The sequence below is a fragment of the Bombyx mandarina genome, chromosome 17 (assembly GCF_030267445.1).
Source record: "Bombyx mandarina strain Sakado chromosome 17, ASM3026744v2".
In the NCBI taxonomy this organism is placed as follows: domain Eukaryota; kingdom Metazoa; phylum Arthropoda; class Insecta; order Lepidoptera; family Bombycidae; genus Bombyx; species Bombyx mandarina.
The window spans coordinates 13,260,416-13,280,215 of record NC_143223.1 but is presented as its reverse complement, the minus strand read 5'-3'; the positions used below and the strand labels follow the sequence as shown (position 1 = coordinate 13,280,215).

Here is a 19,800-nt window from a genome sequence, read left to right as displayed (position 1 = left end):
GTGTGTGTGATAGTACGAGACTTAATACCGACTGTTTTGATCAAAACTTAACATATATGATAGCTAGGCAGCAGAAATAGGAAGGACCATTAGTTGGTGCTAATTCATTTAATTATATTATGAATAATAATTCTGTTAGCAAATAATATACCGGGAAAATAGTGTAAACTCACCGTTATCAAGGCATCCGAAATAGCATTTCATTTTCGATCTTAGAGGCATGCTGATTTTTAATAATAAACTTTCTGTAAGAAATGAGAATAGTTACACAGGCTTACGAAACGCTAACGAAGAAAAAAGTATTGGAGCCAAGTTATGTCTAAAGAGAATTCAAACCAGAGTTTCTCAATGTCTAATCGTCTAATATTCTCACAAAGCTAAAAGTTGCTCTAAATTAATACTACAACGTAAAATAACTCAAACCAAGACCAAACAAAAAACGATTTAAAAAATTAAAGCGTTACGACATTTTGAAAACTTTTTTTTTTTTTTTTTACCACATTTTACCTTAGTTTCTTTTGAAATTTTCCCTAAAATTCCCTAAACAACTTTCATAAATCCTTTATATAGAAAGCATAAATAAAATACAGAAAATATATAATATAAACGCCCCCAGAAGATCATAGATCTATAGGATTAGAATTTTCAAGGAAGTCGACGCATTGCTTTTATATTCTTTTGCTGCACGCAACCTAACACTGGTCGGTTCTAAAATTGAGCAATTGTTTGCTGGCATTCCCAACTTTCTATGAAGCAAGCCGTTCAGGGTTTCATTAGAAAGCCTGTTTCTTTTGTCAGTTTTTACATTTGAGAACACTGAATAATCTTTCCACCTCAGTCTTTGAAGAAGGAACTGCTAGCAAAAGTGAAATGACAATTACAAGGTTTTCGTAAATGAAATTACCATGATAATCTTTCATGGTACATGAAGTACCTGTATATTACAATACAAGTAAGTTCTGGTGACAACAACGAAAATAGGTAAATAAAAATTTGGCGGATTATACTTATTGGGATTCTGGGGAATCCCTAAGAAAAAAGCAGTGGCTTAATCTATGATTTACTTTACTAGAGGGTTACTGTTGAATCAAACCTTCTTTATAGTTTTTATACACAACTCTGTTATATTCTTTTACTTGTCAACTCGACTTAATGTCATTATCTCTCCATAAAATAAAATGTTCATTGTTTTACTTTAATTATCGTTTATTTTAAAATTCACAACAGTTACTAGTATAGGCTTTGCTTTTTACCCCGAAATATCCTAAATCCTGGTATTTTTTAAATTGTCTTTATCATCCAAAATATCAGCTATTTTCCCTAAAAAAGGGAGAATTCCCTAAAAGTGGAAGCACTGCTTCAAAGTACGCTAACATTTTTATTGAGTCAGAACTCGTATCTGCCATCTAGTGAGTTTATTAGTTCATTAAGGCCAAAACGTTTCAAAAATGACCTCGCCGGTTCCTAAAGATGGCGCTAGTTGAATGTTCTTTTTCTTTGTATGGGAGTTGCACCCCCCTGGTTGCGGGTGAACTGTCGGCGCCAGTAAAGGCGCACGCGCGGCTTTCCAAAAGGAAAGCCACTCGGTCGCTACTCTTTGAATCGCGCCGGGAACCGACAACGAGAGTCCCTGATTGGTCGCGGCGCGCGATCAGACGCGGCTGCCGACGCGGCAGGCGTTAGGGTTGCTATAGTCTTATTATTTATTCGTAGGGTTGATCGTATAAGAGTGAAAATTAGAGTAATATGATATTTTTTATTTTAAGTCATGACAAAATAAAAATAAAAATCTTGCCAAAAAAATTAAAGTTTATAATTAACAAATAAAAAATAGGGGTTGATCGTAGAGGGGTGAAAATTTCAGAGTAATATGATTTTTTTAATTCTAAGTCATGACAAAATAAAAACAAAGTTCTTGCAAAAAAAATTAATGTTTTTAATTAACAAATAAAAAATAAGGGTTGATCGTAGAGGGGTGAAAATTTAGGGTTGTATGTATTTTTGTATGCTGTATCATAAAAAAATAAAAACAAAAAAATTTGTCTAAAAAATAAAATAAAAAATTTTGGGGTGGACCACCCTTAACATTTAGGGGGATGAAAAATAGATGTTGTTCGATTCTCCACCCTGGCCGATATGCACGCTAAGATTCACGAAAATCGGTCGAGCCGTTTCGGAGGAGTTCAATCATGCACCCCGTGACACGAGAATTTTACATATTAGATTTAATCTTGATTAAAAACTGTATTTTCATAGGACCTTAATTCTTAAAATCAGTTTGCTTTAACTTAAAAGTTAAAAAAGTTTTGCCTTTCTGACACGAATTGCAACAACCATTTTTTATTTAAAAAAAGCATTTGACTGTTTTTTCGCCGACATTTTTTTACATTTATTATTAGGTTAGATTTCATTACTAAGAACTTCTACTACCTAACTACATTATGAATGAATAAATACTAAACATATTAAATAAATACTAGTTTAAGCAAATAAATTAATGACTTCTATAAAAAAGTTTTGAATTATATAATTTTTACACAAACTTATTTTTTTTTGATTTGACATTTATTAAAGCTTGGAATAAGAAATTTCATCAAGAAAACAATAACACATACATGGTCGTTAATTAGGCAAGAAATCAGTACTACTAGGCTGCACTAAAAGTATCGGGAATGGAATATTTCCACTGTTCCTGTCATATTAAAATCTTTTTAATTGAAAACTCTTTGGTTTTAAAAATCGAATACCATTTATTTATTTAAAAAAAGATTCTCGGTCTTGTCACGAGGTTTTGTCAAACTTGTTTAGTCGTTGAGAAAATGGAATTGACTCGAGAAAATTCAAGAGCGATGATTTATTATGACTTTCGAAGTGGTTTAACACAAAAACAGTGTGTTGACCGGATGATTTCTGCATTTGGCGATGAAGCCCCATCCAAAACCACAATTTATCGCTGGTTTGCTGAGTTTCAACGTGGACGTGTCAAGCTCAGTGATGATCCCCGTCAAGGTCGTCCAAAAACTGCAGTCACCCAAGAAAACGTTGATGCTGTGCGTGCAACTTTAGACATTGGCATGAGTCAAATACAAATAATCTTGCATGAACAATTAGGTGTAAAAAAGTTGTTTTCCCGATAGATACCGCATTCGCTCTGTGAAGAGCAAAAAGCGGGTCGCGTTACTTGGTGCGTCAGAACTCTCGAAAGATTCCACGCAGGATCCTCAAATGCTGTATACAACATTGTATCAGGTGACGAATCCTGGATATACGCGTACGAATCCGAAACAAAAAACCAGTCACGAGTTTGGGTGTTCGAAAATGAGTTAAAGCCAACAAAAATTGTTTGCTCACGGAGTGTGCTGAATGGTATGCTAGCATTTGTTTGCAACAGGTCGTTTCTGAACTGCGTAAAGAGAACTGCAACCGCCGCATCATCCTCCATCACGACAATGCGAGTTCTCACACCGCGCACAGAACAGAAGAGTTTTTAGAGCAAGAAAACATAGAATTATTAGACCATCCGTCGTACAGCCCCGACCTAAGGCCTAATGATTTCTATACTTTCCCCAAAATAAAGAATAAATTGCGTGGACAGAGATTTTCATCACCTGAAGAAGCTGTGGACGCCTACAAAACGGCCATTTTGGAGACCCCAACTTCCGAATGGAATGGTTGCTTCAATGATTGGTTCCATCGTATGGAAAAATGTGTCAAATTTCGCGGAGAATACTTCGAAAAGCAATAAATACATTTTTAAATAGTAATGTTGTGTCACTTCGTTAATTCCCGAAACTTTCAGTGCCGCCCTCGTATTCAGTACCTACATAAATTAAATTAGTACATAGGCACACAACTTAAGTGTATAATCTATACACACAACACTCGATCACGATTTAATTCATTGATTTGAATTTTGAACTTTGGTGTATTTCATAGTTAATAATTTTAATGATATGCAAATCTTTTAGATTAAGTGTAGGGATTATCTATGATGCACAGTTGGTTCAAAAGTCGCTAGATGTCACTGACTGATCTACTCCGTACATCTACTGTCTACGAGAAAACTATTAATTGCAATGTCAATGATTATGCCATGGAAATATTTTTTTAATTTAAGATTTTCAGAGTTATATTGCGAAAACATGCTACAAAAAATATTTTTTCACAAACTATCAACAGTGTGGAATGATTTAATAACTGAACTAGGCCAGAAATAATTTCAATCCCTAATTCTTGCACTGAAAGAATTTAAAAAATCCTAGTCGTTCAGAATAATTATGAAGTTATATTTAGACTTAGGCGTAGTGATAAAGTTAATGTGGCGGTAAAGTTAATTGTTTTTCATTTTCAATTTAACAATATTATTAACATTTTGTTCAATTTGTTTTAAAACAATAATCTATTTCTATATCTTTGAAAAAATGTGTAGTTCACTAAATTTCTGCGTTAAATCACGCTCTACCAGTTAATAAAGCGATAGCCTTTGTACTACAATTTTGAGACTAGAACTCATTTCTCAAGGCGGGTAGCGGCATTTACGTTTAGTCTTAGCAACTTCTCTTAGGTTCAGCCCGTGAGCTCACCTAGCCGTCCGCACATACCTGAAATAGCCCCTACCGGCCCTACCCACTGAGTTTCTCGCCGGATCTTCTCAGTGAGTTACGGTTTCGAACTAGTGGTAGATTCAGGGAAGCACTGCTCTTGACAGTGCTAGTGGTCTGCGCGAAGTAGGTAGTAGCAAGAATTAGGTAGGAAAAAAAAGGCCCCTTAGGCTGCTAGCGAATAAGTAGGCGAAAAAAATGGAAAGTATTGCTTTACCAGATACTTTTTCAGATAGTTTTTGCTGTATGAAGCTCGTAGCTCTTTTCTATGTTGTATTATCTATATCCATGAAATTCAGGATGTGATTTGTGTTGAAATTTGCAGTTGGCACGACTGTTTCCGCTTCGCTGGTTTTTTGACTTTTGGAAAGACTTTTGGAGATATCAATCTAGAATAAATTAATACAGTTGTATTAAATTATTATTAATTTTAAGGATATATATACAAAACAGCTCTCCCTTTCTAAATATGAAATATAATTTTAAAAGCGATCATTTGATTCTTGAATCATTTGATGATTGAACTTATTCGTTCATCCGTATTCATTCAATCATTCCCAAAAATTACTACAACGTCGGCCGCATATTGCACGTTTGTGCTGATCCGGTATATTTCTGAATCTTTTCTTTACAAAGTCTGTTAGTTGTGTTTAGCGTAATATAAATACATAGTGCTTTCGCGCACTGGTAATTCAAAGATTTCAACAAAAGATGAATTATTAATTGAGCCATGACACTTATTGTCAACAGATTTACTGTTTAAGATTGTTTAACTCTAGTTTATCGCTAGTGCTAGAAGGGGACGAAATAAATGTTTTTGGCTGGTAATAACACAGTACTTGTAGAAATTTATCGAAAAAGAAAACACGTCCAATATGCGTCGGGGCTAAATAATTTTTTTCGTTTTTTCAGCTCCACCATTTTGTTAGTGGATACGCGCCATTTTCATAAACCTCTTAATCGAGGCTACTTAAAATTATTCATTTAAATCAAGACTTACCGCGATACGGCGGATATTTATTGTTATTATATAAGATTTAATTTATTTGCTCTGAAATGCCTCCTGTTAAGCATTATTCTTCTAGTGAAGTGAATCAGTATGAATTATCAACAAGATTATTGTCTCTTACCGAAAATACCTCTTATACGTTAACTCAAATCAATGGACAACGAATTTATAGGAAAGCTACACACGCTTGGACCGGTCCCGAACCCTCGCGAAGTTGTGAGGTAAGTAAATTGTTATATTGTAGTGTCGTTGGAAAATATAAAAACTTGTTTTACAATTTGATGGAATGTTGGTTTGGGTAATGAAATTGTGCTACTAGAGCATTTTCAAAACGGGCTGTGGTTGTGATATTTAATAGATATTTATTTTAATGAGTGGATATGGTACCTACATAGTTGTCACATTCTAATGTTTCGTCAGAAAATTTACTTCAGTCGATTAAAATCCCAGCTTTTGAACTATGTATAGATAAAATAGATATGTATAGATAGGAAAATGTACCATTCTAAAAGATACATAGATATCTATATATTTAGAAGATTATGGTTTAATGAATTTACAATTTTATATTCACAAAAAATTACGGGAAATTTACAAAAACATGAATAAGGCGACAAGAGTGAAGTCACCATGAGAAGCGATGTTAGACTACTGCAGAATTATATTTTTGCGAATTTACGGAGCACGACAGGCCGGGAATCTCTCAACGCATCGTTTTGCTTTTGTCACGTTATTGTCCAATATGGTCTGGCCGCTGACGAAGACTCAGTTGAAAAATTTTCCTTGTCTCTAGAAAATAAGTAAACTATCTATGTATCGGCTAACGGCGCTCCAACCGTTCGAATATTTCAAGGGGAAGACGCCACCGTGATAGAGGAAGCGTGTAAAAATGAATCGCATATTCTATCATATAGGCGTTAGAAGAGTCTTAGAAAGCGCGAGAAGTTATAAGCCCTAAACCTTCTCGCCCTTTCTGACACTTATCAGAGTCCGCCGATCTTTTGGTTAAAAGCGACGCCGTGATCGGAGTTCTTTATGTTTCTTGAACTGCTAAATACGACCTTATCCCCAATATGTAGAGTAGTAAGTATCAAAAAAAAAGGCCTTTAATAGTCTCTGATAAGGTTCTTTATCGCAGGGGTCATAGGCGGCGGTAACAGCCAAACCGGCCAATCGTTTGTGACAGCAAAGGTCTGGTGGTGTTGATGTTGAGTTTGGTAGATTCAGAAATGAGTCTGCCGTGAATATGTCACGGTCTTGAAAGAATATCATATCTGAAAACTTTGCTAATTTCCAACTAGTCGGAACAGTTTCTTATCTCTGTTGCAAATGATGTGACAATAAAAATCAGCAGCGTAACGACAAGTTCTTTTATTTGTGCAAGAATGCAGAAAAGTAGTTAGAAATGGCTGGCATGGCTTGTTTTATTAACACTATCCCCCCTTCGTTGGCTTTGGCTGGCGGCGGTGGCGGTGGCTATGGCGGAAGGGGGCGTGTTAATATGGCTTGGCGGCTTGGCTGGCGGCAGGGCATGACAGCTGACGTCACGTCCGTTACATTCGGCCATCCTGCAACAATTGCTCCCGCAATGGGGAACACACAAAAACATTTAGTTCTCAAATAAATCAATAAGGTCTTCAGTTTCGAGCTGCTCATCGGAACTACTAGCGCTATCGGACACATGGGCTATACTTTTATAGGGCTTTAATGAATCTGTTGATACCAGGCCAGTGAAGTTTTTATAACTTCGTAAACCTTTTAGATATACTTCTAATTCGATAACAATTGTTACCTACTACTTTAGTTACTACATACGGACCTGAGTACAAATCGTCTAATTTGGTATTAATCCTAGCGGCGCTACTAACCAGTTGGCGCCTGTCTCTATGATACAAAATGCCTTTTCTTATAAACATGAGCTTTTTTTTTATATTAATGTTGTGTGTTATTATTGTACTCGCTTGTTTTATCCTAGCTGCAGCTATCTTACGCCGTGCGTCAACAGTTTCTGGTTCGAGACCAGGAATCGAAACATCACATATTGACCTACCAGAGCGCGCAAAGATTAAATCACAAGGCTTGTAGCCGCTGTTACTTTTAATTGTGTTGTTTGTGCCTCAATTAATGGAGTTCACTAAATTATTTGAAGCTTCACTAGGATCAGTTGCCCGCAACACAAAATTGTATGTTTAGTTTGTTCAACCTGGCCAATTAGCGCGCGGACAAGCAATACCGTTTAACGTATGCCTAAACTGTTTATCTTCTGATATATTTTTTTTAAAGTACCTACTCGTAAAAGCTTTCCCGTAGTCTGTCACCACGTGATTCGGGTATCTGGACAAACCCTATTAATATATTTTTCAATGCACGAATGGTCCCGATTAAATTTACAGTACGCGTTAGTTCAGCTATCACAAATTTAGACAACGCATCTTTCATTACGATCATGTACTGGTTGGTGCCCTTTAGATGTCCTACAGAAGGGCATCATGTTATATATTTGTACCATGCGCATAGTATCAGATGGTTTAGAGATCGGATATAGACAGTCTTCTTTTTTTTAACATAGTTATCCTTCTCATGTGTACAATAAAGACATGCTGCCACGTATTTCCTAATAAAGCGTGTCATTTTAAGAAACCAATATTGGCTTTTAATCAGAGCTAAACGATGATTTAGATCCACGTGACAAATGTCGTCATAGTGCATTTGTACAATTTTCCATTTAGCCGAAGGGACTGCGAGTCTATTTCCCTTAAAAAAATTTTCGAACTAGTTCATTCATAATTATCTTTAACATCAGCGCGACTTCGTCCGCGTGGAATATAGTTCACAAAGAATGCTTTATTTTAGTACAAATTGATTAGCATAAAAAAAACGTTATAGTGAGCCAACCTTAACATATGCTATCGCGGACATTTTTTTTTTAGATCTTTTAAAGGGGTACAATTCTGTCACATTATTTTAGCGAAACTTTAACAGTTTCTGCAGCGCACGCACCGGAAGCTCTCAAAAGGGAAAATAACCCGATTTTGAAACATTACTTACTGGTACTTCGCTTGTATTGGTCTTAGCTGACCCAGTGATGGTCTTAGCGGTGCTAGCGTTATATAGCCTATAACCTTTCTCAATAAATGGGTTATTTAACACTGAAATAATTTTTCAAATCGGACCAGCAGTTCTTGAGATTAGCGCGTTCAAACAAACAAACTCTTCAGCTTTATAATGTTAGTATAGATTGCTTTATAATCGAACTAAGCTTTTCGTCCTGACATTGCACAGTACAGAATCAATCAGTAACTAAGACGATTCACGTTCATCATGTCAACAGGATGCCTATTAAGCGCGTCTACAAATTTTCCATACGTTCACCAGGTCTATACTCAACACTAATGTCATAATCTTCTTTCAAAACTCACCATCGCGCAATGCATGGTATAATGTCGCGTTTGGTAAGCGTAGCACAAACCACAGTACAATCAGTTTCTACTATATCATGTTTACCTACTTCATAAACACGGAACCTACGTAGCGATTGTATGACCGCCAGGTTATGAGCTCTTAACTATGATACACATTCTTCCTTCCTAGTAACCCGGCTAAAATAGTATAACAGGCCGCAGTGAGTTGTCAGTTTGTTTTTGTAATAGTATACCAGAAATTCCTAAGTTACACGCATCGGTTTGTATTTCTGTAGGAAGCATAGGATTATACAGAGCTAGCACAGGTTTGAAACGTAAGCTGTTTTTCAGTTGTTCGAAATTCGCGTTTTGTTCACGGCCCCACACCCATGATTTATCTTTTTTTTTTTTTAAACCAATAAACTGTCGCACACTATAAGCATTATTTGGCACAGGACACTGCGAAACGGCCGTCAATTTTTGTTGCACCCGGCTGTATACCGTCTGAAGATATTTCATGACCTAATAAGTGACTTGTTCCTCCAAGAATGAGCATTTACTCATATTTAATTTTAAGTCTCCACCATAAAATTTCCCAAGTACTTTCTCAATAATTATTGAACCCGATTTTATACCAACTGAGGGTAGATGTAAATCGTTTAAAATTGCTAGTATCTCGATTTGACCTACATTTATTTTTACCCATTTCTTTTCTACCCACAGACTCAATTATTTTATTTATTAAACGCATTTAACTACCCCACCTAGTGGAATAAGGTGGAGATAAAGAAGAAACGCATGAATACAGATGGCGCATTTGCTAAACCAAAAGGAATTCTAGTGTACTAGAAATAATGACCTTGCGGTGTAATGAAAGCAGTTGTGTGTCTGGCACAATGCTCAATTGATGGTAGCCCTGGGCTAAATCTAAACTCGTGCAGTACTGTTCGGTGGATACTTTTATATTTTACCATAGCGTTTAACGCACGATAATCAACGCATAGCCTACTGTCGCCGTTCTTTTTCTTAATAAGACCACTGGTGAAGCATGACTAGATTCAGATTATTTTATAATGCCGATGTCTAAAAGTGGCGATACACGGGCTGATCACTAGTAAGCTTAATTTGCATTTGAACTAAATTGGCAATACCTAAATCATGTGTATTCGTAGCAAAGCAATGCTTATACTGTATTTTTTTTAATCTGAATGACTCCTAATATTTAATGGCTCCTTTTAATTTTTTTTTATTTCTACCCACAAATCTCGAAATATTTGTAATGGCATGGCTATGGCAAGTAGAAATGCAACACACCTGGCTGTTTGGCTGTGGCTCCTCGCAGCTGTTGGCCCTCAGCAGGACCTCGCCCGGCGGCCACAGGATGGTCTCCGAGCACATGTTGATGTCTTTGATGTAGCTGTCTTCGCCGTTCAGCAGCGTCGCAGGCAGGGAGAAGGAAGCTCGTAGCCGTGAATCTCGTGAAGCGCCGTGAAGCTCGTAGTGCCGCAGTGGAGTAACCACGTTGCTGCTCTTTTAGTTTCCCTCTACGTGAACCAGAATGATGGAAGGACAGGGCGGCAGGCGCTTTTGGTCCGACGACGTCGAAGTCCCTTTGATTTGATTGTTCCAGGTTCTTCATCCTGTAGCTCAAGTATCGCCTTGTGGACCTCTTTCTGAAGCAATTTTTCAACACTTTCCTCGCCAGTGAAATAGGAGCTTCATCTTCTTCAAACTTGTCAGAAGACCGAGACATCTGAGCGTGTATATGACGTTGTTTCATTTCTTTATGCCACTTCTGATTGTTGCAAATGATGTGACAATAAAAACCAGCAGCGTAACGACAAGTTCTTTTATTTGTGCAAGAATGCAGAAAAGTAGTTAGAAATGGCTGGCATGGCTTGTTTTATTAACACTATCCCCCCTTCGTTGGCTTTGGCTGGCGGCGGTGGCGGTGGCTATGGCGGAAGGGGGCGTGTTAATATGGCTTGGCGGCTTGGCTGGCGGCAGGGCATGACAGCTGACGTCACGTCCGTTACATCTCATAACATTCTGAAACTGAAAACCGAACCTTATTGTAATGGGATTAGGTGATGCTGAATAGAAGTTCGGTCGGACACAGAAGTTCTTGAATCCGATAAATAGCTGGTAAAGGGATTCGTATGCGTCTCTGGCTTAATGGTTAAGATATCCAGTGTATACGTATCATATGGTGCGACTACGCCACGATCTATGCGGTACCTTAAACCTTGGAGCCATAGTTGTTGTCGTTAGGTAATTACATGACTTGATGGTAAGGCCTCTTGTGAACCTTCACGGATGGGTGCTATATTATATATATGTGCTGCTTATTCCTATCGTGAAGCAGTATATTACAATTGGAAGGACGAAGTAGCCGTTATACTGTGAAACTGAGACTTAGAACTCATTTCTCAAGGTGGGTGGCGGCATTTACGTCGTTGATGTCTACGAGTAACCACTTAAGAACAGGTGGGCCGTGAGCTTGTCCACCGATCTAAGTAATAAAAAAGCCTTACTTGTGTCCACCAATTAACGATATAAGACTAAAAAGTGAAAATAACACGATATACGTTAGCCACTTGATATTAAGTACGATAAAACAACCATCATTGTTGGTAGTTCAAAGTTGACAATGATCACGTTCTTCCTTCCAAGTTTCTAGAATTTTCCATGTCACGTGTCAATGGTACAAGATATATTTGGTTTGAAAAAACAGGTGTTCATCGGTAGGATCCCGCACGATTGCTTTGAAGACAGCTTAGTGCCTCTATTCCAGCAGGCTGGCGAGCTCTTCGAGTTTAGGCTTATGATTAACTTCTCTGGATGGAACAGAGGGTAAGTACATGTGTATGGTACATATACGTATAAAATATAATTTATGTGTGTATATATGTTCACCTAAAAGGCGAGAATCTTAGCCCAGTTGATATGAAACTTTTGCACACATAAAAAGGGTGACAAGGCAAAACCACTGCGACGCACAGATTATCAACTAAGTAATTACATTAGCGCTGGATACGCGGTGCATGATGCAGTCATTTTTATCTTTTGAACCATACGTCGAATTGAAATGAAATTTTTAATATAAAAGAAATTTTTTGTGTGTATTATATGTTCATCTAAAATTATCTTATGTGGTTGGCTTTCTGAATCGTCTGAATGACTTTGTTTTAATATAAAATTTCATTTTGCTGCGAGTGAAGCTGCGGGGCGCAGCTAGTATTTATTTCAAATAATTTATCGAGAAATATATTTCGCCCGTGACGCATGACGGAGGCATAAACACATAAATAGTTTGAAGTCAATAACGATAGTGGTTTAATATAATCGGTGTTGTTTTAAACCATTTCCTGGGGAAGTGTTTGTTTATTTTTGTGAGGGATCTAACATTGAAAAACGTTTTTCTAATTAATGTAAAAATGACATACGATAATAGCTACTGTAAGAAAAGCGACATGCGCCTTCACCCAGTGGTATTGTGCAAATCTCTTGTGAGGTGAGGTCGCAAAGTCGAGATCGGGAACGTTCCATCGATACATTTATTCAAATTTTCAAGAACTAATATGATATATTTTATGTGTATAATAAATTCTACATTCTACACCTACACTTTCCATACCAAAATATAGTTATGTTTACGTATGTGTCAATGGAACGGACAACTACTTTTAAAATTACTTAATTTAAATTGTGTATAGGTACACTGAATATAGTCATGCTTTTTTTTTATAAATACTCTGTGGTAATGGGTCTTGAGGGGAAATGCTCACTAATCCTGGTTTTGGCTTTTTACGAATACATGTTTTGAACGTCATTTGTGTTTGTCGCATAATCTGTTACTACGTAACGTAATTAACACTTGCATGCCTAACTCGCCCCCGCATGATGCTTAGATACGCTTTCGCCATGTACACCACGGAGGCGGAGGCCGGCAATGCCATACGCTTGTTCAATAACTACATGATCAGGCCGTCTTGGCAGCTGGGTGAGTGCCGTTTGCTTTCTTATACATAATTCGTTGTAACACAAGTATTTATAATAATTAATACGTAAATACAATGATCCAGGGATGTTTCTCCCGAATGAAGCTGTGTGGTTCAGTTAAATTAGCACTGTTTAATTGAAAAAGTTAACATTATTAAAAACTATTTCCCGTTTAGTTCGCATGAAAAATACGGCTACTTTGAAATGATCAAAGGACAGTATTAAGCCTCAAATTGGATTTATCTCTACTACATTTCACCCCTTGCGAGGAAGGGGTCTATCTGCCTAAATTGAAAGAACAACCTAAGTTATGTTCAAGACCATTGTGTTTTCGTCTTTATTACCTGTCAATATGTCACATGTGCCTGCTTTTGCATGTTTGCAAATTTATGTTTTTGCCCTTGATTTGTTTGCTTGAACCAATAATATACGGTACGAAACGGTGGTTCATGTGTGTTGTGTATTGTGAGTCCGTGTCGAATTCGTATCATCGTACTGTATTTCTATCCCGAATAAAGTATACGTTCACATTTGTAGGGTAGGTTAAATTGAGAATTCTATCTCATGTTTCAAGCTAGATGTCGCCATTTTGGTTCTAGTATAAATCTGCTGATTACGCTAAGAATGGTCATGACTTATAAGACAATTTAAATCTTCTATCTTCTATCTTCTTGTCCTATACATTATATTATTATATTTTATATTATATATATAAAAATGAATTGCTGTTCGTTAGTCTCACAAAAACTCGAAAACGGCTGGACTGATTCGGCTAATTTTGGCCTTAAATTGTTTGTGGAAGTCCAGAGAAAGTTTAAAAGGTAGATAAATATGAAAATGCTCGGGATTAAATAAAAATAACGATTTTGTTTTTCCTTTGATGTATCCCTCGTCGGACGGATTCCTTTTGTTTGTTTTAAGTTTATTTTATACAAAAGTTTTGTACTTTTATTTATCGATTGAGGCACTACGAAGTTTGCCGGGTCAGCTAGTTGATAATAAAAGTCTTAAAAAAATAAATAGGGAACTGTTAAATAGAATCTACTGGATTCCCAGGTGTGTGCCCTTCGATAAACAACTGTCGCATATTCATATCGCGCATCCCGCCGACGACGCCGTCCGCCGAGATAGTGCGGCTCCTGTACGCGCTGACGGACGAGGTGCAGGAGGTGCGCATCCGCCGCGCCGTGGCCTCGTGCGCCGCCATCGTGGAGTACCGCTCGCACCGCGGCGCCGCGATGGCGCGCAAGGCGCTGGTGGCCGCCGCCGCCGCCGCGTGGGGCTGCGGCGCGCGCCCCGCCGTCGACTGGTCCCTGCCGCAGTCGCCGCAGCTGCTCAAGCAGTACCGCGAGGTCAGTCACACGATCACTACGAGTAGTAGTTTTGAAGTGTTCGTGGCCTAACGGATAAGACGTCCGGTGCATTCGTGTTGAGCGATGCATCCGTGTTCGAATCTCAGGCGGGTACCAATTTTTCTAATGAAATAAGTGTACTCATCAAATGTTCACGCTTGATTTCCACGGTGAAGGAATTACATCGTGTAATAAAAATGAAACCCGCAAAATTATAATTTGCGTAATTACTGGTGGTAGGACCTCTTGTGAGTCCGCGCGGGTGGGTACCACCACCCTGCCTATTTCTGCCATGAAGAAGTAATGCGTTTCGGTTTGAATGGGTGGGGCAGCCGTTGTAACTATACGTGAGACCTTAGAACTTATATCTCAAGGTGGGTGGCGCATTTACGTTGTGGTTGTCTATGGGCTCCAGTAACCGCCTACACCAGGTCGGCTGTGAGCTCGTCCACCCATCTAAGCAATAAAAAAAAAAGTACCACTGGCCCCGTATCTGCCGCGTAGTATATTGAAAGTATTTCAAAAGTATAGTAAACGCAATTTGATTTTTTCCAGACTTTTTTTATTTTGTCGATACACAATACTACCTAGATATCTGTTGTATCAAGGCGGTTACCGGTCATCGGTCTCGTCGAAACCGTCGCTTGCGACGAAGGGCTCGACGATTATATTAACCCACAGACACAGCCCACTGAGTTTTTCGCTGGATCTTCTCAGTGGGTCGCATTTCCGGTCCGGTGCTAGATTCTGCGAAGCACTGCTCTTGCTAGGGTTCATACTAGCAACGTCGTCAGGTTTGAGCCCCGTGAGCTCACCTACTAGTTAAGGTTACGCTGAAATAGCCTCTCAAGGCTATCAGCTTAGGTAGGCCAAAAAAGGCGGTTATGAATTTAATTTTACGTATCGGGCTGCCTATGCCAACCTGCCTACGACAGCTATTCTTATCCAGTAAGATTGCGATCACTCACGATTCGCGACGACCAATCCAGCTATTTATCGATTGATTGTTCTGAGCAATAACGCCGCGTGTCAACAAAAGGTAGAACTCTCGAAGAGAAGAGAACTCTCGGCCCCGCGTTTGAACAAGGACACTTCCCAGGGCTCGGGAAATGCTGGATAATTCTATAAATAAGCATAATTTGATAATACTGAAATAATTCAGGAAGGTGGATTTAATACTGTCTGTGATATCCAAATTAAAATACATATTCCCATTTATTTAGTGCAATATGAGAGGAAACCTTGTTTTTTTGTAATTAATCTAAAATTTTCGTCTATATATTTACATGCCAACTTTGATTTGGTGAGTATAAAAATATTTATTGTTTCGACAGCTTTTAGATACGAATATTTGATAACATTACGTTGTAATTTCCCACAAATCCTTCAGTACACCCTGGGGGTACACAGTGAAAAAGGAGGTAGCGCTGTGCTTTTTCAAATTTAAATGACAATATTAAATTAATTGAATTTTATAAAACAGTTGGTGTGCTTTACAATCACTTAATAATTTAGCTTTGTCGATAATAACGTGTCCCGTCATTCTGTTGGTCTGGGGTGTAATGTGACGCTGTTACGTTTAGATTGGGCGCTGGAGCCCTGAGCGCGGCGTGGAGCTGACGCGTGTACCGGAGGATTCGCCGGGCGCTTCGCCCTGCAATGCTTCGTATACTTTGGAGCCCTGGTCGCAGGCTCGTCGGCTCCGCATGATACAAGAGGCGCAACGTAACGCCGCCGCCGTAGAGTGAGTAGACAAACATTTTTTCCTCTTCGTTGAACTAACTACATTTATTAATAGCCTAGCGGCATTCTAGATGCTTCTCAACAAGCTATAGAGAAATAACTATAAGTCAGGTAGGATTAGTCGCATTCGAAGCTCTTGGAAACTGTCAGTCCTGGTCTTGTCATTTTATTACACAATATTCCTTTCAGCCAAAGCTTAGCTGTTGAGAATATTAGAATTTTAAACAGCTAATTCTATCCTAAATTATTATCTTTTCTAATTTTCTCTAAAACATAGAAATTTGTTAATATGAAAATTCTTTCTCTCTGTTACATGAATCAGTAAGTTGTTACATGTCGTCGTTTATAGCTTAGGCTTAGGTAAGCTGTCTTAAAAGTATGATAGGCGGCTGTATGGTGTTTCTTAGCACTCTATAATGATCCTTGTGACTTAGGTTAGTACTGATTTGTATTAACTTTACTGATGGTAGGACCTCTTGAGTCCGCGCGGGTAGGTACCACCACCCTGTCTATTTGTGCCGTGAAGCATTAATGCGTTTCGGTTTGAAGGGTAGGACAGCCGATATAACTATACTTGAGACCTTAGAACTTATATCTCAAGGTGGGTAGCACATTTACGTTGTAGATGTCTATGGGCTCCAGTAACCACTTAACACCAGGTGGACTGTGAGCTCGTCCACCCATCTAAGCAATAAAAAAAATATATTAGTTTTAAGTTGATATTATTATAATATCCTCAGGTGGTCGAACCGCATGTCGAGCGGCCTAGAGTATCTGTCGGCGTCGATGGGCTCGCTGTCGGTGGGCGGGCTGCAAGAGCGAGTGTGGGCTCCCCCGCCCGCCGCCCCCCGCGCCCCCGCCGGTCCCCCGCCCTGCCCCCCGCCCGGCCCCCCGGCGCGGCCCCTCGTGCCGACACGGGACGACTTCAATCCCTGGACCGCACCGCATCCCATGTACGAGTTCATACACGGGAAAGAAGCTCGATAAGTCAAGTTCCATTAATTATAAAAAACTACGAGGTACATATGCAGTATTAATACAACTATACAAATTGTTTGTATTGAACTTGTTTTCAAATAGTAATTAGGATGAACGGTCTTAAATTAATAACATCAATCAAATATGTAAAATTAATAACTCAATTGTTTTTATAAATACTTTTTGAGCAACATTATTACGTAGATCATGTTCACGAACGCAATTTGTTGCTTTTCGTTGGAATAAAAAAATAATCTTTGGAAGAATCGAAATATTCGAAAAACCAAATTATTCTCAGAAGTACCAGTTTCAGGTGTGAGAATCTAATTACTACGTCACTACTGACCTGTTGTGAATATTGTTTATTACATTATTGATGGCTGATTTACATGTAGCAGTGCTTGTCCAGTGAACGCAATTTTGCTAAAATCACTGACTCCTCAAGATTTGGATTTTGTTTTATGTCTTATATTTTTGCTTTCGTTTTGTTGAAGTCTTGAGGCGTTTGGGAAAATTGTGTCTTTTAGCATGAGACGTTGCATCGCGCGCTGTTGTAAAATATCAATGATTGCATTTTGAAGGTATTGAGTTTTTTGGTTTTATTTATTATATGTTAATATTATTTATGCATGAAATTATATGAATAAATTAATCATTTGTGATGGATAAGTTTCAAATTATCTAATTACGCTAAAAGCTTAGAAGACCGTTTTTCTCTAAAAATTTTTCTCTTAGTGCTTGAAAAAAAGTAACGGCTTCCAATTTTTTATTTATAAAACAAAGACACGTCAATAGGCTACTTAAAAAACAAAAAACAAAACATTAGAAAATGGTACTGAACTGTTTCTATTCATATTAAAAGTAGTTTGATATTATAATAATTACATGTCACCAGACTTGATGCGTGTAAGTAATGTAATATTCTCGCACGCACGCTTTAGTTAAATTAACAAACGAGATTGTTGGAGCAGAGTTTGTAAATTTCAAGAGTAATAATGGTGAAGTCCTCTCGTACTAACGAAAAGGTCATCTATTTAAGTTATATGTAACAATTTTTTTTACTTTGTGTTCAATATTCACTGCTTCTACCATATTACTCTTATTAGAACAGTAGAATTAATTGTACCTAAAATCGAGTGCTTATTGTAAATACATGTGAATCAGCCATTGGCACTTTTGGTTAGGATATCTCTAAATTTTAATAAAATGGAACATAAATGATAATCAAGGGTCAAGTGAAAATTATATAAATGATCATATTACTGCATATTTACCTCAATAAGAATTTAGTATTGTAATTCGATTTTGTCAATGATAAAATTAATTGCATGAATTAAGATTGCTTTCTCCTACATTTAGTCGGTATGATTGGAGTGTGAAGGATTTGTACAGTTTAAAAATTAACATACAACTTTGGGTAATTTTAAGAATGGTAACAGATTTGACATTAAACATCTGTTGTACAAATCAGCAGTTAGTTGATTTCATAAAAGCATTTTTAAAATTATAAATTTTAAAATAGTTGATTGGTCCTGTAATTAAGTTTTGTAAATGCATGGATTTTTCTTACATTAGATTACAAAGTTGTAACTTGATTCATTTCTTTTACAAACTATTAAATGTCTCTTCACACTCTTAAGTTTGAATGAGAGGTAAATTTAGACTTTAGAATTTTTTTAATTTAATTTCAATTATATTTTAATTCGGAATCTAATTATTATTTAATTTATGTATTAAATTCGAAGCTTCATGCGACATCGTTTGTCTAAAACCCGTCGCGTGGATTTAGAATATGAAATAGAATTAATTAAGATGTACAACTTCTGGTAGAGTGAGGCCTATCGAAGCCCGTATTGCAACCAATCTCAATTTTTTGATATTTTTTCAACGCAAATATAAAATATTCATGTTTTAATTTACTATTTCTGTGTATGAATAAGTCTATTTAAAATCAGGTTTATAAGGTTAATTAATCAATTTGGAAATTGTTTTCTCAGCGGTTTAACTCTGTAATGAAATTAATTTCTTGCGAATATCAGACAAATCTTAATACGTTTTTACGCAGAAAATATGAATTTATCTCTGGGTTTTGTGAGATTTTTAATAATGCATGCTTGGTATTGATTAATAAATTTAAGTAAAACGTTTCATGTATGTGTTTGTTTTATTTCGTACTCCTTGCCTGTTTCCGTAACTTCCACACTGCATAGGGAAGGGATATATATTTAAACTTAGTCTGGCCATAAATACTGTTACAAAGGAAAACAAAAAAAAATCTATGGCGAATAACATTTATTACTTTTACAGTTTTTTGGAGTGTGTTCAACTTCAACAAATAATGTTATCTGGCGTTATATTATGAAAATCTAATAATTTTCTTGACGAACGAACTTGTTTTAAAGAACTGGACGATGTTTTAATAATCACGAAAGCAGTTGGTGATAGTCTATATAAGGAGAAGAAAAGTCACACGTGGTCTCGATGCCCGGCAGTTAGAGAACGTTAAAGAAGATTGCTTAGATGGGTGGACGAGCTCACAGTCCACGTGGTGTTAAGTGGTTACTGAAGCCCATAGACATGTACAACGTAAGTGCGCCACCCACCTTGAGATATAAGTTCTAGTCTCAAGTATAGTTACAACGGCTGCCCCATCCTTTAAACCGAAGCCCATTACTGCTTCACGGCTGAAATAGGCAGGGCGGCGGTACCTACTC

The 19,800-nt window shown here is 37.5% G+C and overlaps 1 protein-coding gene across 1 annotated transcript; it reads left to right on the top strand.

Moving 5' to 3' along the window:
- Positions 1–5,513: 5,513 nt before the first annotated feature.
- On the top strand, positions 5,514–17,228 carry LOC114245429 (putative RNA-binding protein 46). The gene is made up of 6 exons (XM_028177589.2): positions 5,514–5,831; positions 11,746–11,864; positions 12,923–13,014; positions 14,070–14,365; positions 15,949–16,109; positions 16,849–17,228. Exons 1-6 carry the CDS (start codon positions 5,658–5,660, stop codon positions 17,093–17,095), a joined length of 1,089 nt encoding a protein of 362 aa, XP_028033390.2. The 5' UTR covers positions 5,514–5,657; the 3' UTR covers positions 17,096–17,228.
- The last annotated feature ends 2,572 nt before the right edge of the window (positions 17,229–19,800 follow it).